This window comes from Heterocephalus glaber, unplaced genomic scaffold (assembly GCF_053883595.1).
Source record: "Heterocephalus glaber isolate CG9 unplaced genomic scaffold, H.glaber_assembly_v1.0 deba00001431, whole genome shotgun sequence".
In the NCBI taxonomy this organism is placed as follows: Eukaryota; Metazoa; Chordata; class Mammalia; order Rodentia; family Bathyergidae; genus Heterocephalus; species Heterocephalus glaber.
The window spans coordinates 4504944-4532149 of NW_028258295.1; the positions used below are offsets into that span (position 1 = coordinate 4504944).

The window sequence follows — 27206 nt, forward strand, 5'->3', positions numbered from 1 at the left end:
GAGCAGGATAAAAAACTTGGGTAGGACCTCTTTTGAGTCCCTTTCTTATTATAATATTGATATTAATGTTTGGTCCTTCTGTCATCCAATGGATTTCAAAATTTATACAGCAGTGGATTGCTGTAGCTCAACACTACCAAATGCTAGTGTTAAGAAATGTAGATAAACTGGATAGAACTTATAATGGATAGAAGAATTATCCCAAAGTAAACAGAGGGAGGAATGATAGGAAAAAGTTTTAGATAACTTAGTAGATTGAATATTAAGGTAGTTGTAGAAGCAAAATATGTAATGTGCTCCTTTAAGATTTGCTTTTCCCATAACTCTTGTTGTTTAAGTTGACTGTAATCTGACTCTTTAACCAGTAACTTCATTAACCTAACAAAGTTGCAATGCCTGGGTGAATTTACCATGTATATGTGCCCATCTTGTGTCTGTGATTTGTAAATAGGAACTGGAATTGTATTTACACATCAAAGACCACTAGGGATGAGATAATGGCTAAAAAGGATATAAAAAGGGAAATGCTAAACAAAGGGGCATGGAAAACCAGACCAGTTTCTGGTGGTCCAGCCCACTTGCAAGTAGAATTTTTATTATTTCACCCCCCCAATAAATAAATAAATAAATAAATAAATAAATAAATAAATAAAATTTTAAAAACCTTTTTACATTTTTACATTCACCCCTCAGAACATTTAGTTTTACCAATTAATGATGTTATATTTAAAGCCCACCCACTGTCTGAAATGGCTGCAGATTTATCTTGTTCTGGTATTAAAATGTTTTGATCTCTGAAAAAAATTGGTATAATAGTACCAAGATTTCTAAATCTCAGATGAGAAAGAAAATTTTTTAATAAGGAAAAAATTATTTAGTAAAAATTCAAGACTGAAAGGAAATGCTAAAAAAAAAAAATGGAAAAAGAGACGCCCCCACCCCCCGGCAACACTTAGGTTATACAATGCAATCAACCCCATCCCACTCCCTATTTCTCTTGGAAAAGCCACCCAGTTCTGAACACAGGGTCTCATATGCAAATATGTGTAGCTTGATTTTCAGATCAGCCTCTGAGATCATACACTTGTCCTAGTTAAAAGTTTAAAGTAAAAATTAGGTTAGGTAGTTAGACATCCTTAAATACTGGTATTCAAATGAATGGAAACACTTTGCCTTTGGTATGGGTACAGACATCTACCTGGAAATTGTACAACAGGACACTAGATTGGGGAGAATTGGACAAAGAGGGGAGGACACATAAACATCCCCATGTGGAGGTATAATAAGTATTGGGACAAATCCCGAGCAAACACTGGATAGAACACTTGAGGAAGATGTCTCTAAGAAACCACACACACAGGTTCTTGGTCAGAACTGTCTGGAACAGCCTTTTTCAAAGGGTCACTTGCAGGGCACAGCTGAATACATGTGCTGGTGTCTACTATAAGACAAAGACCTTGTAAAGTAAGAATGCCAGCCAGGCTGAAAACCAGCCCCTCTTATTTCAGAAATCTCAAGAGTCTGCTTCCATTTTTAGTTGTCCATCACAGAAGGAGCTCAACTTATCAGTGGAGGACTTCTGGCCTTGGTCACCACAGAGGTCTGTCAGAATGGTTCAACTACCACTTTTTCACCTCTGGGGTGACTAAATAAAAATTAAATCTGGTACTAGGACTATAACTTACTATACAGTGTCTTGAGTCTGCTCACATTTCCCCCTATTCTCGAGAGGTCATGATTAAGGGTTGTAAAGACACTGAGGAGAAAGCAGCAGTAGCGTCAAGACCATGTCTAAACATGACCTCAAATATCCTCAAACATTACAGAGAAGAGGACACAAAGGAGTCCTTACTATGGTCTTCAAATAAATAGTTACTTCACAAAGCACAAAGGTAAGACCAGAAAGGAAAGAAAAAAAGACAACTTGTTGTTGCTTCAAACCACAGCTTCCAGTGGCTATCAACACAATCCTTTACAATAAAAAGACACTTTAGCACACTACTGAGGAGGACAAGGAAGATGATCAGGTTGTTTTTATTTTCTCTTAATTTTTTAAAGACTTTTGATGGCAGATGCGTTCTGAATGTATCTAAATAAATTTCTATCACAGGGGACCTGATAAACATGTTATATGGTAGGACACACACCAGTGGTAATTCAAGCAAGAAAAGTTATCCCTCACAGAACAAACCAGTGGTGAGGCCTCTGCTTACTGTGGCCTTGGTTCACTGTAGTGAAGATCCTAACAATGAGGGAATGGAAGATAGAGAAGAAAGAGAACACTTGGGGAGCTTTTGATAAACAACATTTTTCCTGTTTTCTAAATAAGTCTTGAATACCGATTTTTAAAAAGGAGGAAAATGGATATAAATTAAAACAAAAATATATCTGTATAAGTCTTTACTCTGAGAACCATTTGGTATCCATAGAAGCCAGAACTGAGGAGGTGATTTATTTGTCATCACAGTCCCCTTGCTATGGGGTATGTAGATCAAGAGACAACATAAAGAGATTCCAAGTGACTGTGATCAAGGAACCAAGGGAATTACTTATAATGATTTCCTAAAATGTGTAAATTCTACTGACTGCCCAGAGAGATGCTAACAGATGCTCTAGCCCCAAATGCTTGAAACCACAAGATGGCAGCTAGAATATAAAAACCCCATCACCAGTGAACCAATCACTTCTCAATCAAGGGGCAGAAGGGAAGAAGCAGGGAGTGCAGGGAAGACTGTTTCATTAGGACTCATCAGGAAGAACACAGGTTTGGCCGCAGCCATAGCACAGCTTTCCTTGTCTCCAATGGAGCCAGGTCTCCTGAGAGGCTACAAGTGCCCAGGGCCTGATGACAAGGTTCCATGGTGAGGAATGGCCAATGTTTGATAATGATACCAGCACTGAGAGTGATCTCTGAATTATGCATCAAGCCTACAGATCACCGATTATTATACTATCAACCTTGCTGTCCTGCCTATGAGAGATAACCCAGATGATCACCCTGTGACATGTGCTACTTCTATCTACTTGGGAACTGGGGAGAGAAAGGAATTACAAATGAAAACTTAGTGTTCCAGCCTGAGCTAGAGTAAGTATGTTGGACTAAATCACCAGCATTAAATAACATTTAAAAATATGGTAACTTCAGCACATTATGAATATGAAATGTCCCTACCCCAGCTGCATTTGCTGCAGTGCACAGTCTCCTGTCGTTCGGCCTGGGGAATGGATGGCATGTGCCAGATGTTACACAAGGCATCTGTTTCCCCAAGAAGGCTTCGACCCAGGAGAATTAATCTCCTTCTGCTGGGACCTCTGCCCCAAGCTGCTGAGAAAACAGTGAATTGGGCTTGACAAGGAAAGCAGCTATGTGGTGATCCACTAATCAGATTCAAAACATGAAAATGCACCAAAAAGTGCATTCCTTCCTGCTTTTTTCACAGGAGAAAGACCAAAAGATAATTAACAAAAAGGCTTGTCCCTTCAAACTCAAAGGAGGTTTTTAAAATAAAGCCTAAGCAAAAAAACAAAGAAATAAAATAAATCAAACCCCCAATACTCCCGAAAGTAAGAGTCCATCATGACGGGGCCAGGGATTTAGCTCAGTGGTTCCGTCACCTGCACCATAAGCGCAAGGACCCAAGTTCCATCCCTGGTACCAAAAAACAAAAAACAAAACAAAACAAAACAAAAAAGAGTCCATCATGACAGATGTCTAGAAGAAGTTGAGGCAGGAAAGAAGGACACAAAGACGGAAGTGGCCAGCCACAAAAGTGCCTTGTGGAATCCACAACAGTGCTCTCCATTTCCAAGGCCAAATAGTTATTACCAGTAAGTTAAAAAAATTTCTAGTAAGAAGAAAACAAAACAAAAATAAAAACCACTCCAGAAAAAGGGTCAAGGGAAAAGGGACACTGTAGAAAGTCAAGCCACTGGCCCCCAGTGGATTACAAAGAGTCCATGCTGAAGCTGGCCCAGATAGATCTTCATCTTGGTGCTGTCACTTGCCTTCCTCACCCAGCTCTCATTGGATCCAACTGAGCTGATCATGCATCTCAGTTTCTGGTTGTCCTTTGACTCCAGATAGATGGCCTGGCTCTTGTGATACCATCTCTTGTCATAGTACAGCTTGCCATCTTCTATCTGAGCCTCCAATCTCTGGGCTGGAGACTCCACAGGTGTAGCAGGCAATTGTTCAGGAGAAGAAGGGGATGCTGGTCTCTTGGGTGACTTAAACTTATTTAATGTTCTCAGATCCTCCATGATCTGCTCATCAGTTAATAAATACTTTAGCTGAGCAGGAGCAGATTTTCTTCTCTTGTCTGGGACAGGGACAGGATCATTTGGTCACCTCAGCAACTTTCTAGTCATGATGGGTTTCACTTCCATAGACTCTCCCATCAGTTCCATGGTCGCTTTTCATTTTCAATTATTTTCTTCTTTTCTTCTAACTCAGCAATCAGGTTCTCTTTCAATTCAACCTTCATGTCTTCAAATTATTTCACTGCTGCTTTCTTTTCTTTAATGTAATTTCTTTCCACTTGTTCAGTTTCCAGCTGGAGGAAGAATTCTGCATTTTGGATCCTCTCCTTGTACTGCTGATCCAGCTTTTTCATTCTCTTCTGGGTTTTTTTGTTTGTTTGCTTGTTTTTTTGTTTTTTGGTACAGGGGATCAAATTCAGGAACTTGCGGCAGAACCACTGAGCTAAATCCCCTGCCCAAAGCATTTGCATTTTTTTTTTTTTTTTTTTTGTACTGGGGATTGAACTCAGGTCCTTGTGCTTCTGAGGCAGGCAGGTGAACCACTGAGCTAAATCCCTGGCCCTCATTCTCTTCTGATATTCCTGTAATGTTTCTTCATGCAGTTGTTGCAGCTGCCTCTTGAGAGAAGCCAGTTTGCCCTGATACATCTGTCCCTTCATTTCTACATGATCTTCATCATACTTTGCCAGGTCAGTTTCACTAGCATCCTCAGTGTCCTCCTCTGACCCATGGCCCCAACAGCTGCGCTCCTCGTCCTCAGTGCTCTCCAGCTCCTCATGTTGCCTCTGACCAAGGCTGACTCTGTCCAGGGGAACCACCGTGGCCACAAGAGCTGGGGAGAAGACCTCTGCCTAGCAGGGCCCAAGGGCTCCCTCAACTCCAGGAGCAGAGCCGCCTGTCTGTGCTGAGCTCTGCCCCCTGCAAGAATAAAAATTCTTAATGTCTGTTTATGATGTGCTGATTGTTCCATACAATAGGACTCTAGTAAAAGTTTTACAATTTTATTTTACTGTGAAATTTAGCACAGCCACACACATAAAAGTATATAAATTGTACATTTCAGCTAATTTTCATACAGTGAACAGCTTTAATCAGGAAACAAAATGGCTCAGTGTCATCTCCAGGGAACAGAGTCTAGGTGTAATAGGAAATAAGAAGTTGTATTTACAATTTGAACCCTAACATGTCTGTGGTTCCTTAGGGACTTAATATTGTGCTCTCTCTTTCCCTTTTATATAGAGAGTGTATATCCCCCACGGAAGAACCAAAAATAAACTCTGATTTTTCAGTCAACCAGACAGTAGAATAGGAGATCCTACATCACCTTTCCCCTATGAGCACAGCAATTCAATGATATTCATGGACAAATTTCAGTTATGAGAATTTCCAAAACTGGTTATGGTACTCCTGGAGCCTGGTCTACCATGAAATCAACCACATTGAATCATGTGGGAACATATGAGTTACCCTCTTGCCATGGTCCTTATTCCTGTCATAGCACCATAAAATTGGGACAGAAACTTCTCATAGGAAAAGATTGAGGTACATCATGCATCCAGTGCCCCATCTTTTTCATAGGTTATTCAGAAGATAAACATCTATCTCCTGTTCTCATCACACTGAGTGGGCACAGGACAGAGGCCACTCTGATCACCAGGTGCCACTTAGAAAAGATACAGCAATTTAGCCTGCCATTCAGCATATCCAAATCCCCTCAGCTCAGTGCAGAGACTGGAGTCAAAAATTTGAACAACACATCTCTACTTAAACTAGGGAAGAAGTACATTGCCCTTTCAATGCCCCAAAATTTTCTGAGCACTGCTAAGAAGACTGCATACATAGGCTGTCTCAAAGTACTAACAGGACACCGGACATAGTGTATTCCTACTTCTCACCCAGTGAGAATAAAATGGACTAGCGATCACCAATGCTTCTCCCAGAGATTCATCAAACATCAGCAAATAAAAATCCTAGTGAGACAGAGGTACTTTCTGAAAGCAGTCCTTCTTGCTTTTGGGCTCTGTTGTAGCTACAAAACTTTGTGTTGGAATTTTTCTGTCCGTGGATGTTAAATCATTGCTTCTGTGGAAATTTATGGTTCAGGTACCTTATGTTCCAACATTCTTTTGCTTACCTGTGTGATTTTAAGGTGTAAGTCAATCCACATGCCTTGGAATGTTCAATCCATTTTATAAATATGTATTTCTCTGTGTGTGAAAAAATGAACATATACAGGTATATATTTATATAAAAAAGGGACTTATGTGTAATAGAAACTTCATTCTATACTTACATATAGATAGGCTTAATAAATAGTACAAAAGAAGTAAGCTTCCTCATTGTTTTCAAACTCCTCAAAATGCAGACTCTTCAAACATAAAACAATGAATTGTACTAACACAATTATGAAATATTTCCAGAAACATAAGACAACAAATGACATCTTGTAACAGAGAAAGATGAAAAAGGCTAGTTAGGCATTGAATTTATGATGCATTAAATTAACATTATGCCTTTTGTAACTTAAATATTAGATTTCTGTATATCGTTTCCTTTGTCTTATTTAGGATTTTACCCCGATGTGTTACCTACGAGTTTAAAACTGCTAGACTCAGTAAATGGGGAAAGAAAAGGGAAACACACTCTGCAACATTATGTATAAGGAACCAAGATTATCAGATAATTACTACTTATATGAATTGAAAGTATATACCACATAGTCAACAGAACAATTATATTTGATAGTTTTAATTTTAATTAATTTTATTGGTACATTTTAGGTATAAAATGTAACGACATTAATCACTGGAAATTTGTACCTTTACATATTCACTCTTGGTTCTTATTTTTTTCCCCATTCCCCTGCCCTACCTTCAACCCCTCCAACCCTCCCTATCTACAAAGACTTTGTTTCCATTTTTTCTTTTTCTCATATTAATTCCATTCCCTTCCTTCTTTACCCCTACTCCTCCAACTTCCCCTTTGCCCCTTTTCCTCCTATTTCACATTATCTATTATACCTTTTAGTCCTTATTTACACTTTCAGTTTCTCACACTAGAAAAACTATTTGGTATTTACACATACGTGTCCTATTTATTTCACTTAAGAGTGTCACCTCAATGTGCATCCATTTAGCTATAATGTCTCTAATTTCTCATTCCTTATGGCTGAGTAGTACTCCATTTTATAGAAAATCCACATTTCCTTTATGCAGTCTCCAGTTGATGGGCAATTGGTCTGTTTCCAAGTGTTAGCTAATACAAACTGTGCCGCTGTAAACATGGGTGCACACATATTGCTGCGGTAGATAATTTTAATTCTTTGGGGAAGATACCCAGGAAGGGAATAGCTGGGTCAATTGAGACTTCCAATCCTAGTGATTTGAGGTATCTCCATACAGATTTCCTCACTGGTTTCACCAGTCTACACTCCCACCAGAAGTGGAGTAAGATTCCTTTTTCCCTACAGCCCCGCCAGCATTTGTTATTGGTTGATGTCATGATAGCAGCCATTCTTTCTGGAGTGAGGTGAAATCTCAGCGTTGTTTTCATTTGCATCTCTCAAATGACCAGTGATGTTGAACATTTTTTAATATGTTCATTTGCTATTTCTACTTCTTTGTCTGAGAAATGTCTGTTCATTTCAGATGCCCATTTTTGGATTGATTCTTTAAGTTTGAGAGGTCTGGTTTTTTAAGTTCTCTATAGATTCTAGATAGCAGACCGTTGTCCGAGGGACAGCTGGTGAAAATTTTTTCCCACATTGTTGGTTGTCTCTGCACACTGTTGGTGGTTCCTCTTCCTGTGCAGAAGCTTTTTAGTAAGAAGAGATACCATTTGTTGATTGTTTGTGCTAGTTCACGGGGAACTGAGGTTTTCTTCATAAAATCTTTTCCTACACCAATGTCTTTAAGAGTTCTACATAACCTCTCTTGCAGTCGGTTTAGTGTTTCTGTTTTGTATTTAGATCTTTAGTCCATTTTGATTTTAGTTTACTGCACGGGGAGAGATACAAGTCTAATTTTAATCTTTGGCAGGTTGAAACCCAATTTTACCAGCACAGTTCATTAAAGATGCTATCTTTCCTCCGTTAAGGGTGTTTGGCTCCTTTGTCGAAGATGAGGTGGCTGAGTGTGTCTGGAGTTGTTTCTGCATCTTCTAATCTGTTCCACTGGTCCTCAGGTCTGTTTCTTTGGCAGTACCATGCTGTTTTTATCCCAGTAGCTTTGTAGTATAGTTTCAAGTTGGGGGTTGTGATACCCTGTATCTTGTCTTTATTGGGGAGAATTGGTTTTGCTATTCTAGGTCTCTTGTTCCAAATATATTTTTGGACTGTTTTCTCAAGGTCTGTGAGGTATGCTGCTGGAATTTCAGTTGAGGCTGCATTGAACCTATATAGCAGTTTTGGAAGTACGGCCATTTTCACTATGTTTATTCTTCCTACCCAGGGGTAAGGGATGTCTTTCCATTTTCTGATATCTTCTTTAATCTCTTTTTTAAGAGTGCTGTAGTTTTCAGAGTAGAGGTCTTTGATTTCTTTGTTAGGTTGATTCCCAGGTATTTCAATTTTTTGGATGCTATTGTGAAAGGAATTGATTTATCCATTTCTCTATCAGTGAGTCTGTTTCTTGTGTACAGAAAAGCTATTGATTTTTCTATGTTGACCTTGTATCCAGCTACTTTACTGAATTTGGTTATTAAGTCTTGAAGACTTTTCATGGAGTTTTTATGGTCTTCTCTATAGAGTATCATGTCATCTGCAAATAATGACAATTTGACTTCCAAAATGGCTCTTCTGTGTCTGAATTGATTCTACTAGGCTTAACAGAATATGTTTCTAGTAATTCATGTGGTCACTGTGTTGGCAAGTTTAGGTTTAACAACTCCAATTTAGCTGAGTTCACATCCTCACACCCCTGTGTAATTTTTTCCTCTTAAATTTAATCCTTCATAGACTTCTGTTATTCTTCTGTATTTACACTGAATATGTTCATGAACTTCATATCAAAGAAGAATGTTATCTCCTACAGAGGGTGTAAGACTCAGCTACACTTTTATTGCTTTTTATTATTGCTGAGAGCTATGTGCTGACGTCACTGGCTTATGATCGCTATGTGGCCATCTGTAATCTGCTGTTGTATAACACTGTCATGTCCCCTAAAGTGTGTTCCAACCAAATGCTTGGCTCATACCTGATGGCATTTTCTGGTGCCATGGCCCACACAGGAAGCATGCTAAGACTGACCTTCTGTGACGCAAACGCCATCAACCACTATTTCTTCGACATTCTCCCTGTGATGCAGCTCTCCTGCACCAGCACCTATATCAAGGAATCAGAGGTTTTCATTGTAGTGGGGATCAATATCATTGTGCCCAGTCTCACCATGTTCATCCCTCATGGTTTCATTGTCTTCACTGTCTTTCACATCAGCTCCACAAAGGGCAGTTATCTTTCTATCTCTACAAGTGGTGATCAGAAAACCAAATTAATGTTTAAATCAAAAAATGTATTGCATCATCTAGCAGCTGTTGAATTGATACATCATGTACAGGTACAAGCACCCAAAGATAAATGTAAATGTATCGTATACCTAAAATGTACCAATAAAAGAATTTAAGAAAAAAATGTATTGCCGTAAAGGATATATGTTCCCTCAAAATACTCCGCTTTACTACAAACAATGTCATGTTGTCATTCTTGGAACTTTGTAAAGCAGTTATGGAAGCCCTCTTCATGAGTACATCTTCAATTTTTAATTAGTGTTTTTATTTCATGGCATACATATATTGCATATACTGTATTATTATGTTTGTGACTAAAGTTTCATAGTTTTTGGTACTGTTGTAAACGGTACTGCCTTATAAAATTTCAAATTTTTAATTGTTCATTGTTAATAAGAAGAAATAATATTGACCTTACAGTTTAAATGTCTCCCCCTAAACTCATGTAGAAATTTAATTGTCTTTGTAATAGTCTGAAGAGTTAGTACGCAGTTAATGTGGGAGTAGGTTCCTTATACAATGACATGTCTGGCCCCTCTCTGGCTCATTCTAGTCTCCTTACCACCTTCACTTTTCCTCTCAGCTTCTTTTTGCTTTTCTGCCATGTGATGCCAAGCATCATTTTATTATGCTGCAAGAAGTCCCTTACCAGATGCTGGTGTCTTGGTCTTGGATATCTAAGACTCCAGAACAGAAAGCTACTGAATTTGTTTCTTATAAGTCACCCATCTGTAGCATTCTGTTTTACCAGCAAGAAATGGACTGAGACAGATTTGATGTTCTGAGGCATTCTAAATTTATTTATAACTTGTAGTAGAATTGGTTTTTTAGAGTGTCTTGAATGTTACTGTGAGCAATCATTATCTGCTGAGAAAGTTATCTTGTTTCCTCCTTTACAATGTAACTGCCATTTCTTGTTTTCTTGCCATATTGCACTATCACCTCTAACCATGGAGTAGTTATAAGAACGGAAAACCATGTCCTGTTTTCTCACTATGAGGTAAAAGTTGCATTCTTCATGAGTTTGTCAAGTCTTCAAGTTCTTACTCTCTTTGAAATACCCTTGGAAAGAATTACTTCCCTTGGTGTTTAACACTGAAGAACTCATATGATTCTCAAAGTGACAGCAGGGAAAGTGAAAAAAAGGGCAAAACATTTATCAAAAGTTTCTTCCACCAACTTATAATTGATACTACTCTCTACATTCATGAATTCATACATCACTTCCATAAAAAGATGTAAGTAATATAATATGTAGTTTATAGATGAACACAGTAATTAAAATTTGATAAAAATTTGTGATGACTGTGATGCCAGAAGGTACACCAGAAAAGATGAGAACATAATCACAGATTGTCCCCAGTTTAAAATGGTTCAACTTACAGTGTTTCGATTGTACAAGAGCATGAAAGGAACAAAATCCATAGGAATGCTCGAATTTTGACCTTTTCTTTGGCTAATGACCTTTTCTTGTCTAGTTCTGAGAAACTGCATTTTGATTCTCAAATTTTGACCTTTTGTTTCATATGCTCTTGTGATGCTTTAAGTTAATGTAAGCATTCTGAGCACAGTTAAAATGGGCACAGCCAAGCTATGTTGTTTGGTAGCACAGCTGTATTAAATGCATTTCCATTTTAGTATATTTGCAGTGTGTGATGAATTAATCTGAACACAGCTTCTTCATACTGAAGGACATCTATACTCAAGTTGATATTTGACTATTTTCCTCATGCATTCCATCATTTTCACCCTTTTTCTTTTCTTCTTATATAATCATCACAACAATCCAGTGAAATGCATGTTACTTTAACCATCTCTATTTGATAAATGTGAATCTGTAGCACAGACATGTTAAGTTACTTGTCCAAGATATTATCATTTGGAAGCACGGGGAAGGATTCCAACATAGACCTTGTAACTAATTTCTCCATCTTGTGTATGACGAATTTAGAAATTTCTAACTACACTGCTGAAGTGTTATATTTAAGAGCTCAGCAGGATACTTGGGGAGACATTTCTACTAAGTGTTTAAAGGTCAAAAACTTCAGATCAAACAACAAGGAAGCATATATACAAACTCTACAGAAGATGATCATTAAAGATGTGGGAACAAACAACAAAGAACCCAAGGAATGCATTTCCTTTGAGAGATCACAGTGATGGGGAGATAGGAGTTTAATTTTGGCTCTACCATGGGAGATGTACAGTCCCCGAAGAGAAAGGAAAACTGGAGAAAATATTGAGTGTCTAGGGAATTCAATACACATTGTGGCTTAAGAAGTAAACACAATCCCTTCCTTTCTTTTTTTAAATCTAAACTCTCTTCTCTGTGCAGAAACTGAGGACTCTTCTTCCTTGTTTACAGACAAGTGCATTATGCAATTAAATGCACATTGAATATTCTGATGTCTCATGTAGTGACAATTATAATAAGAAGGGCTGTTTATTTTTCTCCAAAGCTGATGCTTCAGAGAAGTTACCGCTATCACTGTAAATTACGACCACTAATTCAGAAAGACTTCCTGCGAATATGAGAAATTAAGTCTATTTTATCCTCTTAGGATCAAAGGAATCAAAGCCAGAAACCCAAATTGTCCTTTCAGGACCAAGGGTAAAATACAACAAAGGAGCACCAAGTTTTCTCCCCTAAGAAGGGTAAGTTTTGACATCCATCTATATGAATATCTTCCAATAAAATCTTTACTGAGTTATCACTAACATGTATAATTATGTATATGCAATATACAAATTGATTGCTGACATACATACACATTGTAAAATGATCTGAACAATGAAAATTATTAACTTATGTGATATACACACAGATATATAATGAAAAGAATTTTTTTTTTTTTTTGGTACCAGGGATTGAACTCGGGTCCTTGCGCTTGTGAGGCAGGAGGCGGAACAACTGAGCTAAATCCCCGTCCCCCAAAAGAAATTTTAAAGATCTATTTTTTATCAAATCATGAGTATATGATACAGTATTAACTATTATTACCATGTTTTACATTAGATCTCGAATGTTTCATTGTTTATGTAATTGATCTTAATACCCTTTGGACAAAATCACCTGAGTTTCTCACTGGCTAATAACAATCAACATTCTACTCTCTGCCCATATGAATGCACTATTTTAGATTTGCACACACATGCAAGATCTGACATTATTTCTCTTTCTGTGTCTTGCTTTTCATAATTAGCATAAGGAACTCATGTTTTGAGGTGAAGTCCAGGAATCTGATATATGTCATTTTTTCCCCATTTTCTGCTTTCCCACGACTCAAGTACAACTAGCAGAAGTACATCTTTGAAAGAGAAGTAGATGATGTTCTTAGGAATATTGGACACAGGGGTGCAGTATTTTAGTTAGTAAGCACCCTTTCCATGGACAGATCTCTCACTCTTCTAGACATAAGATTTTCTGCATCATGGGACTGTAATGGAACCACTCATTCTTAGGGTCTGGTTGTTTTGTTTAGATTAGAACAGTTTTTATGGTTCAAGCAAACAGAGTCTAATCTGCTTTAGAATTCAATATCAAGATGAAAGACCTCTGGCTCCAATTTTACTAGTGAATGGAGGATCCAAACAAAGGAGGAACTGATGAGATGAGAGAAAAAATTCTATGCTGTTCTAGCTTTGTTTTTCCTTTGTTTTTTCAAGGCAGCTATGTTTTCATATGGCACCACTGGGCTTGGCTCTACTCATGATGCTTTTCAGTGTGTTTAGCTTTGAAGACTTAAGTGAGGGGAAGACAGTGTCACTCAGTAGCAGGTAACATTAAAGGCAAGTGTCATGGACCCAGGCGGGTTAGGTCTGGACATTCACAGCTTATGCCTCACATTTGCAAGGAAGATATTGTTGGAAGAGTGGGTGTGGTATGATGCAATCCTTCTTTCCTGTATCCACAGATTCTATAGAGAAGAATGGCTCCTGAAAATGGCTCTTTTGTGACTGAGTTTATTCTGATGGGGTTAACAGACCGGCCAGATCTCCAAATACCACTGTTCTTCCTATTTCTAGTAGTGTATGTGCTCACTGTGTTAGGAAATTTGGGCTTAATAACTCTAATTGCATTGAATTCTCATCTTCACACTCCCATGTACTTTTTTCTCTTTAACTTATCCTTCATTGACCTTAATTACCCTTCTGTATTTATACCCAAGATGCTCATGAACTTCATATCCAAGAAGAATGTTATCTCCTACAGAGGGTGTATGGCTCAGCTCTACTTTTATGGGTTTTTTGTCATTTCTGAATGCTATGTGCTGACGTCAATGGCCTGTGATCGCTATGTGGCCATCTGTAATCCACTGTTGTATAACACTGTCATGTCCCCTAAGGTGTGTTGCAGTCTTATGCTTGGTTCATACCTGATGGCATTTTCTACTGCCATGGCCCACACAGGATGCATGCTGAGACTGACTTTCTGTGATGCAAACACCATCAACCACTATTTCTGTGACATTCTCCCTGTGATGCAGCTCTCCTGCACCAGCACCTACGTCAATGAATTGGAGGTTTTCATTGTGGCGGGGATCAATGTCATTGTGCCCACTGTTACAATCTTTTTCTCATATATGTTCATCCTCTCTAGCATATTTAAAATAAGCTCCACTGAGGGCAGGTCTAAAGCTTTCAGCACCTGCAGTTCCCACATAATTGTTGTTTCCATCTTCTTTGGATCAGCTGCGTTTATGTATCTTAAGCCATCCTCTGCTTGGTCTATGGATGAGGGGAAAATCTCTTCTGTCTTTTATACCATTGTGGTTCCCATAATGAACCCTTTAGTCTATAGCTTGAGGAACAAAGATGTGAAACTTGCCCTGAGAAAATCTTTGAGCAAAAGATAGCTTTGATCAGGAACATTATCTCTCTGTGCTTGTGCTTGCAGCACAAATAAGTTCTGAGTTCACATAAAATATTTTTGGTCAAAACTTTCTTTCATAGTTGGGGGGGGCAATATTTGAAACTTACCTTGTTTTCCAAATCTTTTTTTTTTTACAGTATGTTTTCTCTCTTTCCTTATAATTGTACAATATCTCCTTTCACCATTTTTTCTGTTATGTATGAATTAAGTGAAAAGGACTAAGAAAATGAGGTTGACACAGTAATCTAGGAAAAGTAGTAGACTTTAAATCAGAGTACTAACAGGTAGTGTTAGGCTTTCTTTTTTCCTTAAGCAGCTAAGGGAGTCTAAATTATTCATCTCTCTGAGTTTCACTAGCCCTTTCACTCAATGAATATACATTGATAATCTAGGAAGTATTAGTTACACTTCACAAGGTACAGTAAATATATCTTTCTAAAAAGTATAACGCATAGTGTTTATTGCTGCAATAGAGGTTCTATTTGATGGACTATGCAAAAAGATCTATATTTGTAAAATGGTAGCATATGAAAGAAACATATTCCTGCCCAATGTAAGCCAGAAAAACTAGAGTATAGAAAGGCAGCCTGTGGGACTCATGTTTCGATAACAACTGACAAATGAAAATTGTCTCATCCCCCAAAACACCATATCAGAATAGTGTCACTTTCTTTTATTGTGTACAGAATTATTCATTATTTATGAGGAAAAATCCATGTTGACAATGAAGGAGGGAAAGAAGGAAGGAGAGATGGAGAGGGAAGGAAGGAAGAAGGTAGGGAAGGAAGGGATAGAGGAAGAAGGAATTACACAGGACTATATAGGAATTTTTCTAAAGGTTCTTGAGTTAAGTTTTTGTTCACGTGCACAACCTGATGGTAGATTTTGTGGGGTCAGAATACATGGGAAATGACTGACACAAGTTGGCAACAGAATTTTTTTGAGAAGGAGAATTAGAATTCATTTTCAGGGTCTTTTAATTGAGAACACTGGGACCTGCGATAGAATGAAACCGACAAACCAGTTCCCAGAGAAACACGCTGTCAATTAAAGAGATCTCTGTTTGAAGAATGACCAATGAAAATTTAACAGCATTTAAATCTGACCTTGTATCTTGTTCTGCAGAGTCCTCTAATTATCCTCCACTCATCAGGGAGCTGTGGGAAAACTTATGAGCCAGAATGGACATACATTAATATTGTTTTAGGAATAAAAATGACCATATTTGTGGAGAACCAGGAATCAAAAGGACAACAACTTCAAGAAATCAAACAGTGAATGTTAATTAAAATTAAAGTTAGAATGAAAGAATTTAAAAATTCAAATATTGGGAAAATGAAGGCTCTTCTCCCTTCTCTTTTATGGAAGGCCCAGGAAATATGAAAACTATAGGTTTCTCTGGATGGAACACAGGCTTAGGCCATTTGATTTTAAAGAACAGTTAACCTGGAGGGCAGGAGGATCTGGGAACAACTAAATCACTCCTGCTTTTATTGATTTTAATATACTGTTCCTATTTGGAATTTAAAGAATTAAAACCTGATATCTCTCCTTGGAGAGCAGTGAGAATTAGAAAACTACATTTGGTAAATTAAATAAATTATGATAATTTCTTTTCAAGAATAGGATGATGGATACTTTTTTCTTTCGGGAACCATAGTCAATGACTATTTGAAAATTCCTAATCTGATGCACCAAATGGCAATTTAAATAATTTCTGAGATAATTGTAATAATATACTATTTTAACTTTTAAAAAAACTTTCAATTTAGTGTTTACTGCAAAATTGAATGTCAATGGTCTGTTTTCTTGTATGTTTATATGTGTGGCTTTGCTAAATTTTTCATTTAAGCCTTGAAGTAACCACTCCTTCCCCATCTGATGGCTGCAACACCAGTGTGTTTGGTATTTCCCCACAAGTTTCAGCTGTCTATAATTGCTGAACTTGGTAAGGATTTGTTTAAATAGCTTTTACTGTTCCTTTTGATCAAATTATTTTCCCTCTTAAATAAAAGTATATTTAAATAGATAATATCTGTGTCTTTTGGTATCCTTTGAAGGCATTGCAGAGGTTATGTGTGCACATTATGTATTTCATTGGCACTTGAACTGACCAAGCCTATCTTAAACTGGATCACTGATCTTTCATTTGAAGAATCTCTAAATAAGGAAGTCTGTTTCTTTTTTAAAGTGTTAAACTTCCTTTAAAATTAACTCCCTCAATTTTATTTTTGTAAAATTAACTTCAAAACTTCAAATACTTTGTAAAAGGAATACAAGATACAAAGTCCTCAGAAAGTCCCTTATAAATAGAAATTCAGTTTGACCTAGATATTCCTCTTCTAGGCATCTTTCCCAAAGATGTAAAGAAATCATACTAGGCATACATGAACACCCTAGTTTATGGCAGTGCAACTCTTACTAGCTAAACCTTGGAAGTGGCTCATGTGTCCATCAAATGAATGGATAAAGAAAATGTGGTCTATATACATGGTGGAGTACTACTCAGCCATACAGAAGAGTAAATTTGAACAACTTGTAAAAGATGGATACACCTTGAGATCATACTATTAAGGGAAATAAATTATATACATGCTTTCTCTTATGTGCAAAACCCAAAGTATAAATTATTTAAAGGGCAAAATTAAAGATAGATAACAGGAAACAGGGACATAGATCTTTTGCAAATGGGAAGGAGCGTTAGAGGTAGAGGTAGAGGAGAGTGAGGAGAGGGAAAGGGGAAATAAAAAGATTTAAGATGTGTTATGTATGTTTACCAACTCCCCACAAATCACATAATCATTAGGTACTGCCAATATATATTAATGAAAACATACTGTGGACTTTATTGCTCAAAGCTGCTTCTCAGTGGAAGCTTATGTGAGGAGGTGGATCCACCCCGATGCCACTAGGAAGAGTCATAGGAGCGCTGCTTCAGGACCCTCTCACAGCTCAGCCCTTGGGTCTCTTCATATATGCCTTCCAATAAAACTGCACTCATAAAAAAGCAGATGGGATCCATTTAATAGAATTGTAGGGATGGCTCATCATGGTTTAAATTTGCATTTCCCTAATGAGGAATGATTTGAAGACCTTTTGCTTTTTAGACTTCATATTTTACACTAGTTTTAGATTCACAGTAAAATTGATGACAACATACACAAATTTCCCGTATAACCCCTGCCCCCACAGATACACAGACTACTCTGTTATGAACATTTGCTATCAGAGTAACCAACGTTTTACAACTGATGAACTCATATTGATGTACTACAAGCACCAAAACTCCATAGTGTGCACTGGTGTTCACTCTTGGTGTTTTCTATTCTATGAGTTTGAACAGATACATGACATGTGTAGACCATTAAAACATATAGATCATTTTATTGCACTCATAATACAAAATATTTTCATTTTCATCTTCCACTATTTGCCTATTCTTCATTCTGTTACTCTCTAACTCCTGGCTATTACTGATCTTTTCACTGAGTTTAGATTTTTACCTATACAGGAGCACCATGTAGTTGGAATCATACACATGTATGATTTTCAATTTGGCCTTTTCATTTCGCAAATGTAAATTTAATATTTCTCTATGTCTTTTCACCCGTTGGTAGCTCATTTCTTTTTACTGCTGAGTAATATTTCATTGAATAGGCCACTCATTTATTTATTTTTATTTTTTTCCCCATGAAGTTTATTGGTATATTTTTGCTATAAAATACAGTTGCATTCATCATTGGGATCTTGTACCATTACATGAGTATCTTGGTTCTTATTTTTTTCCCATTCCCTTGCCCTCCCATCACTCCTCCACCCTTCCCTATTTGTAAAGACTTTGTTTCCATTTTTTTTCTCTTCTCATATTTTTTCCTTTCCCTTATTTCCATTCCCCTACCCCTCCCAATTCCCCTGCTCTTTTAGACCTTTTCTTCCTGTTATACAATATCAGTTATACATTTTCAAAATTATAATATTAAGATCTAGGAGACATTACCACAGATTTTACAGAATTTAGAAGGATATAGGAAGCATATTACAAAAGTCTTTTTTGAAATAAATTTTCCAACTTCTAAGAAGTACCTTGGAAGACAAATTAATGAAACTAACTCTGGAGAAAATATAAAATTTGAATAGCACCTATTAAAGAAAGTATATTCCTAGCTTGAAAAATCTACCTATATGACAACAGCAGGCTCATAAACATTTTAACTGATAAATTATATCAAACAATTAAAGCAGAAAAAAGAAGGAACACTTCTCCCCTCATTTTAGGAACTTAACACTGTGCTAATCCTAAAACTGGATAAAGACAATAGAAGAAAAAAGTATGAACATAGATAGAAATTTGTTTAACAAAACAAACTACTGGAAGTCAGATCTGGCAGGTTGTAGAAAATGGTTTTGTTATAGGGATGGCAGTGTTGGTTCAGCATTGGAAGATCCACCCCCAAAAGTCATCATTTAAACAGAGGAAAGGAAAAAGTCATATGATCCTGTCACTAGTTGGAGTAAAAGTATTGGACTAAATTCTACAGCTGTTCATGGTAAAAGCCATCAGGAGACTAGAAGTAGAACAGAACCTTCTCAACAGATTAAAGACATGTACTCCATACTTCCAGCGAGAATGCCTTATATAAATGGAGAAGATATAACGCTTTCTCCTTAAGGTGGGGAACAAGGGCAGATATGCTTACTCTTTATCTGTCCATTAAACTTTGAAACGCAGTCCGCACCAAAATAGTCTGGCAATAAAATGGCACAACTAGGATAGGATTGACAAGGTAGAAGCAAAATCTTTATATGTAGATGAAACGATCATCTGCAGAGATGATACTAAGAAATCTCTAGGAGCCCCTAGAACTTGTATTTGAATTTAGCAGGGTTAGAAAACACAAGGTATATATAAAAATTCAGGCCTGTGTATACTTGCTATAAATGAAGAATTGGATATTGAAATTTAAAAGTTATGTAGGAGTACAAAGGACCTAGAAAAGTTAAAAACAAAAACAAAAACAAAACACTGTTGAAAGACGTTTGTTTAGTACCTAATTTTAAGACTTTTTCTAAAGCTACAGTAATCAAGGCAGTCTTGGTGTAAGGAAAGACATATAGATCATTTGAATAAAACAGAGAATCTAGAAATAGAACCACACATATATGGTCCACTGAGTTTTGAAATATTATTTAACATTAACATTTTATAGAATATAAACTCAATTCAAGAGTCGAGGAAGGGCCACTCATTTATTTATTCACTCATTTATTTTGCTGCTTCCAAGTTTTGGCAATTCTGAGTAAAGCTCCTACGTACATCTATGTACATCTATGTGTGGTTTTCAGCTCCTTTGGATAAATATTAAGGAGTGTGATTACTGGACCATATTATGAGTAGGTTTATTTTTCTAAGTTGTCAAGCTGTCTTCTAAATTGGTTTACCATTTTAGTTTCCAACCAGCAATATATGAGATTCTATTTTTTCTATACCCTCACTAGCATTTGTTATTGTCAGCCTTTTGGTATTTGGCTATTCTAGTAGGTTGGATTGTGTTTTACTGTTCTTTTCATTTTGCTGAATGTAGATGTTGTGGAGTGTCTTTTCATAGGATTATTTGCTCTCTGTATGTTTATATATATATATATATATATATATTCATGGATAAAATATTTGTTCTGCAGTTATATTTGTATTTTATAGTTATATTTTGTTACAGATTTCTAGCCTGAGATTGTATAATTTGTCTTCTTTCAGATTTTAAAATGTATTTATGGGCCTGAAAATGATTTATCTTGGTAAATTCTATGTCATTTGTGTTCTGCTATTTTGAGGTGAAGTAGTCTGTGGATATAGATACTCTAGGTCATCGCTGATGTTTTGGATCAACTGTGAGCTTCCTGTGGGAGCTTCCTATTTTTAAAAGAAGGGGTGCTTCCATTTTTTTTTCTCATATTAATCCCATTCCCTTCCTTCTTTTCCCCTTCCCTTCCCATTTTCCCTTCTCCTTTGCACCTTTTCTTCCTATTTCACATTATGGGGTGGAGGTGTTAAACAGTGGGCAGTAGAATGGGAAAAAAATAAGAACCAAGATGGATTACGTAAAGATGCAAATTTGCAATGATGAATGTCATTATATCGTATACCTTAAATGTACCAAGATAATTAATTAAAAAATGAAGTGTTGCTGAGATCTCCAATTGCCATAGTCGATTTATGTTTCTTCTTTCTTTTGTATCACATACCTTCATGTTATGTTGTTAGGAGAAATCACACTAAGGATCTTATCTCTTCTTGGAATATTGACCCTTCTATTATTATGTAGTGAGTGCTCTGCATCACTGTTAACCTTCAGTTGCTCTGAATTGAGCCCTGTCTGAAATTAAGATAGCTACACCTTCCTGCTTTATTTTGATTAGTGTTAGCAAAATATGTGCATAGTACATATATAGTATATATAATGTATTTATATTATATATATTATTAGTGTGTATATATGTATAAGATGGACATATACATTTATATATTGTATATATATCTATATATATACAATATATATTTCTCATTCTAACCCTCTCAAATTACCATTTTATTTTCTGTTTATAGATTTGCTTATCTTGGACAGCTCATAAAGTGGAATAATATGATACCCATTCTTTGTAACTTTTTTCATGTGGCTTTTTTCATGTGGCATAGTATTTTCAAAGTGCATCAATTCTGGAACTTATAAATTTTTTTTTTGGTACCGGGATAGAACTCAAGACCTTGCACTTGTGAGGCAGGCACCAGAACCACTGAGCTAAATGCCCGGTCCTTTGGAACTTATAAATATGCATCTTTCCTAATCCTTTGGTTGAATAATAGTAAATTGTTTGGATATATCACCTTTTATTTGCCCATGAATTAATTGATGTACGTTTTGAAATTATCTATTCTTGGTTATTACAAATAATGATATTATTAACATTCATGTACAAGATTTTATGGGAATACATGTTTTCATTTTCCTTAAACATATAGGCAGGAGGGGAATTACTGTTTGCAATGGTAATTGTGTTCCTAGTCTTTTAAGAAAATGCATATTGCTGTATAAGTGGCTGAAACCATTAAATAGCCTCACCAGTAGTGTATAAGCATTCCAAGGTTTCACACCTTCTGTAACACTTGTTATTAGTTGTCTTCTTTATTAAAACCATCCCAGTGAGTCTGAGGTGGATTCTTTGGTTACTGGAAGCACTGCTTGAAATAATTGCTTCCTTTAACAAAGAGCAAAGTAAAAGATAGCTAATATGAAGTAGAGACACAAATATTTTCCAAACAGGAAAAAGACCAAGAGGTGGAGGGATGGGGCAGATGGTGGAGAAAGAGATGAAAAAAGAACTGAGATGTGGTATGTACATGCACCAACTCTCCAAGAGTAATGAGATCATTATGCTACAAATGTATTAATAAAATAAAAAGAATGCAAATGTTTCTCATATTTAAAGGGAAATGAGGTCATAGAATAAGTGCCACATTTTTCTGCAATATCATTTTCAATATCTTCTTGCAAGTATTAAAATTAGATGGATATAAATCAAGGTTCCTAATTAGATTTTAAATAATTTTTTAAAGAGTTTTCATTTGGTATATCCATCCCTTAGCGGAATTTTAAAAATTAATTTAAATCTCGTCCAAGCCAAATTTCTTTTCAGAAGACACTGCCTATCTACACTAAAACTTAAACATTAATTTCTAAATGACAAAATGTCCATCTCTGATAGGAATCTACTTAGATCACACAGCTGTATAACTTCATTCACAGGAATGGTTAACACATTTACTTCCAGCAGGATATTCATACACAAATTTATAGTAGTTGTTCAAAAGTAAACACTTTGCTAGGAAGAGCTGAGTGTGGTTGCATTTGCCTGTAATCTCAGCCCTCTGACAGGCCGAACTGGGAGGATAATAAATTTGAGCCTATCCTGTGCAACTTGGTGACTTAGCCAGATCCTATTTCAAAATTTAAAAAAAAAAAATCAGTAGAAAGGGCTGGAGTAGTCACTTAGTGAGAAGGCTCTAGGTTCAATCTCCAGTACCACAAAACAAACAAAAACTTCAGAAGGGAGACATGGACTTTAAAAATGAGACATTCCATAAAAACTACCAAACGGAGTTCTGACAATTCTTGTAAATTTTCGGATGAAGAAAATAAGAACCAGGGAGCAAGAATGTGTGGGGAAATTGCCATCTAGAATGGGTAGGAAAGAGAAACAATGAAGTGTATTTCCCACTGGATATGTGAAGAGGGAGAGAATGAAACTTATTTTTCGCTCTGTGTTGGGGGTTGTACAAGCCCCAGGGTAAAGGAAAATGTTTGAATGAATTTGTGAGTCCCTCAGGAACTAAAGGCAGATCATAGCCCAAGGTGTAAATACAATCCTTTTATTTCCCTTTTTCTAGGTTGAATCTCTTCTCTGGGGAAGATACCAAGCAAGCTCTTATCCTGTTTATTACCAATCACTTTGTGTCACTGATTCCACATTAAATCTTTCACGTCATACTAAGTGGCAAATGTGACAATAATGTACACTGTTTTTCTCTGTTATGTAAAAGGACTAGAAGTCATAATCAGAAAACGTGATCTATAGTTAATAAAAATTTCCAGGCCCAGGTGGAAATTCAGTCTCCCTTGTCTCCTCTCAGTATCCAAGGAAACAAACCCTAAAATCCTGAAATTCTCTTTGCAGGCCTTTGGTGAACAAGTAGCAAGGATAAGGAAACACCAAACTTTTCTGGTCTATGGATGGTGAGTTTATAAATTCTATGACTATTAATGTCCTCCTTTGCATTCAGGGATCTAAGTTAGGTTGTTTGTTTCTCCCATTTTGGGCAGTCCCGAGACTCAAGTAGAGCAGGCAGAGGAATTTGTTCATAGGGGGTGCAGAAAATGTTCAGAAACATTAAGGAGTTTGGAGTATACAGATTGTATTAGGCAACGTGTTCATTGTTCAAGGACAGAACTCTCCCTGCCCTAGGAGATTTAGAACTTTAATTTTGTAGTATGATTAGTGACTCACCTCTCCTAGATCTATTTTCTTGCCTGTGGATTTTAGAGGTTATACTTCAACTGCTGAGTATAGATCAGCACCGTGGTGCTAAGGCCTCTGCTTCCAGTTTTACTAGTGAGAGGGTAGATAGGTGAAGCAAAAGGGTGAGGAAATGAGAAAGATCATTCTTTCCTGGAGTCCTTTCTTTGTTATCCCTTGATTTTTGAGCAGTCACATTTGGATATGGCAGCACCAGCCTTTACTTTGTAGGTCAGCTGGTGATGCACTTTAATATGGTTAGCTTAGTAAGACTCTAACAAGTGGATGTCCATGTCAGCATCTGGTCATGATAAAGACTAATTCTATGGGCTCAGATTGAGTGAGACTTAGACTTGGCCAGTATATACTCTTTTCTAGTGGGAAGAGATAATGCAGGAAAAATAAGGATGTCCTTTAATGTGACCCCTTTTTCCATGACCACAGATTCTACTAGGGAAGAATGGCTCTTGAAAATGTCTCTTTTGTGAATGAATTCATTCTGATGGGGTTAACAGACCAGCCAGATCTCCAACTCCCACTCTTCTTCCTGTTTTTACTAATATATATGATCACTGCATTGGGAAATCTGGGATTAGTAACTTTAATTGGACTTAATTCACACCTTCACACTCCCATGTACTTTTTTCTATTCAACTTGTCCTTTATTGACCTCTGTTACTCTTCTGTGTTTACACCCAAAATGCTCATGAACTTTGTATTAAAGAAGAATGCTATCTCTTATACAAGATGCATGACCCAGCTTTATTTTTACAGCTTTTTTATTATTTCTGAGTGCTATGTGTTGATGGTAATGGCCTATGATCGTTATGTGGCCATCTGTAATCCACTGTTGTACAACGCTGCCATGTCTCCTAGAATGTGTTGCAATCTTATGCTTGGTTCATACCTGATAGCATTTTCTGGTGCCATGGCCCACACAGCATGCATGCTGAGACTGACCTTCTGTGATACAAACACCATCAACCACTATTTCTGCGACATTCTCCCTGTGATGCAGCTCTCCTGCACCAGCACCTACATCAATGAATTGGAGGTTTTCATTGTGGTGGGGATCAACATCTTTGTGCCCACTGTCACTATCTTCATCTCTTATGGTTTCATCATCTTTACTGTGTTTAACATCAACTCCACTGAGGGTAGATCCAAAGCCTTCAGCACCTGCAGTTCTCACATAGTTGCTGTTTCTCTCTTCTTTGGGTCAGGTGCATTCATGTATCTGAAGCCATCATCTGCTGGGTCTATGGATGAGGTAAAAATCTCTTCTGTCTTTTACACCAATGTGGCTCCCATGATGAATCCTTTAATTTATAGTCTGAGGAACAAAGATGTTAAAGTAGCCCTGAGAAAATCCTTGACCAGGAGAAAGTTTTGATCAGTAATTTAATTTCTATATGCACTTAATTATAAGACATGGAGTCTATTTTAATAGATGAGCAAATAGCTATTCCTATTATTTCTCATCATGGTGACAGTTGAAGATTCTCTCCATGTGTTTCCAATTTTACTAATATTCATTTTCCCCTTCACAGACACATTTTTTATTTTCATCATTTTTCCTATTTAATAATAAAATTAAGGAAGATTTCATCTCTATTTTTTCTCCTTGTAATTATGAACTATTTTTCTTTTGGTAAAAATAAAAATTTTGCAAATGACAAAATAAATGTTAAGATGATATTGTACCATTTCAGAGGATGTGTTTCTTTTCTTGTTTTGTTCTATTCTATTGGAAACAAATGAGATGTGTTTTCTATACCCTTGTCCTTCTATCCTCCAGTGGGCAGGAAATGTCTCCTTTGAATGCCAGTGTTTCACACATATACATCCCCAGGTCTACCATATGCAATACATTTTGCTGTTGCAAACTCTATGCATTCATCTTCTTTTTGTCATAATATTTGTACATATTTTGTAAAGCAAACTAGCTTGTGGAAGATATCCAATATGTATTTATTGCATGGATAGTATACTGAAGCTCAGTAAGGTTAACAATTGAAAGACTCACTGCTCTTTAATGAAAAGGCATAGAACAAGCCAATAGCCTACTTATTTTAACTCTCCTGCTGTTTCATATGTGCTTCCCCCTTTTATTTGCTGTATTTCATTAAACGTGACAAATATTTCTGTTTTTAAAGTTGACAATGCCTTGTCTCTAAATGTTATGTAAACTTATATCCCTTATTGCTGCTGTTCTTGAAAACAATTTCAGTTTTCCATTTGCTATGAAAGAAGAGGCCTGTTGAGACAGGAGAGTCGAGAGATGATTGGCTCAAGGAGGGAGCTCAGTGTTGTCCAAAACCTAAAAACAGAATTTGAAATGTTTTCAGATATTTTAAACTTAGAAAATGTGTATGAGAGAGAATCCCAGGACATGTCCTTAGTCCAGGACCCCAAAAGACACATGGCTTTTAGATAGGAGGTTGGTCTAAGGAATGGTGATTAAAGGTGTAAAAGCTGCATTTCAGCATGAATTTGTATTTGTTCTGCAAAGTACTACAATATGCTTCTCTACCATGGAGCTTTGATCAATCTTATAATCCACAATGGCCATACATTAATAATTTTGGAGGAATTGATATGAAAAAGATATGGCCACTTCTGTGAGAAATGGGGAAGAGAAAGGATACCAAGCTCAGGAGAAACACCTTGAGTGGTAACTGAAACAAGATAAGAATTTAGAAAGTGAAAAAGATGGAAAACTAAAGCTCCTCCAGTAGCTATGGGAATTTTCTCCAAATTGGAGGACTTTACAAATATTATAGGAGTCGCAAGTTTATCTGTGTAGGATGAGTCTTAAGGTTTTTGGTATTAAAAAATGTTAAATCTAGAATGTGGAAGGTCCTGGGAAGAATTAAATAATTCCAGTTTTGTATGCTTTCACATTTTATTTCCAGATTGACTTTTAGATGTTAAAATATCATATTGTAGTTAGGAGAGCAATGAAAATTTGAGAGAATTATTTGCTGAATAAACCAAAAGATGACAATTGCATTTCTAAAATACAGTGTATCATTTTCCCTTTGAGAAAACAGGCAAAAAAAAATGATGAGTCTAAAAATCCTTAATCCTTACTTCTTAACCAAAAGACAATTCAAATGTTTTCTAAAATAACTGTAATATTTACTATATTATCATTTTTCTAACCTTCACTTAATATTTATGTATTGTAAAATTTACCATATGTGCTTTATTGTCTTGTTCGGTTAGTTTTCAGTGTGGAGCATTTTTAAATCATTGATTTACAGTGTGAATCAATCACTCATATTCTGTCCCCTAACCTAGCATCAATGTGCTTGATTTTCATTCACAAAACTTCTATTTATGTAAAACAGTTGAATCTTCTAGTTTATTTTTTCTTTAACCTACTCTTTCTTTTTAATAAAAGGTATCATCTTATTGAATGAGAAACACTTTTAAATAAGTAAATAAAATCTCTGTTATTCATGATGCTTTGTAGACATTTTAGGGATTTATTCACCTTGTC

General features: G+C 36.5%; 2 protein-coding genes and 2 pseudogenes across 2 annotated transcripts; 3 read left to right on the forward strand and 1 right to left on the reverse strand.

The window, feature by feature from the left end:
• Positions 1-3921: 3921 nt before the first annotated feature.
• LOC147827826 (sin3 histone deacetylase corepressor complex component SDS3 pseudogene) lies at positions 3922-4742 on the reverse strand (annotated as a pseudogene).
• A 4349-nt stretch (positions 4743-9091) lies between these two features.
• On the forward strand, positions 9092-12296 carry LOC147827827 (olfactory receptor 8B3-like; annotated as a pseudogene).
• A 1374-nt stretch (positions 12297-13670) lies between these two features.
• On the forward strand, positions 13671-14618 carry LOC147827828 (olfactory receptor 8B3-like). Its single transcript, XM_087212634.1, has one exon. It carries the CDS (start codon positions 13692-13694, stop codon positions 14616-14618), a length of 927 nt encoding a protein of 308 aa, XP_087068760.1. The 5' UTR covers positions 13671-13691.
• Positions 14619-24048: 9430 nt separating this feature from the next.
• Positions 24049-25094, forward strand: LOC147827829 (olfactory receptor 8B8-like). Its single transcript, XM_087212635.1, has one exon. The coding sequence runs from the start codon at positions 24162-24164 to the stop codon at positions 25092-25094; it is 933 nt and encodes a 310-aa protein (XP_087068761.1). The 5' UTR covers positions 24049-24161.
• The last annotated feature ends 2112 nt before the right edge of the window (positions 25095-27206 follow it).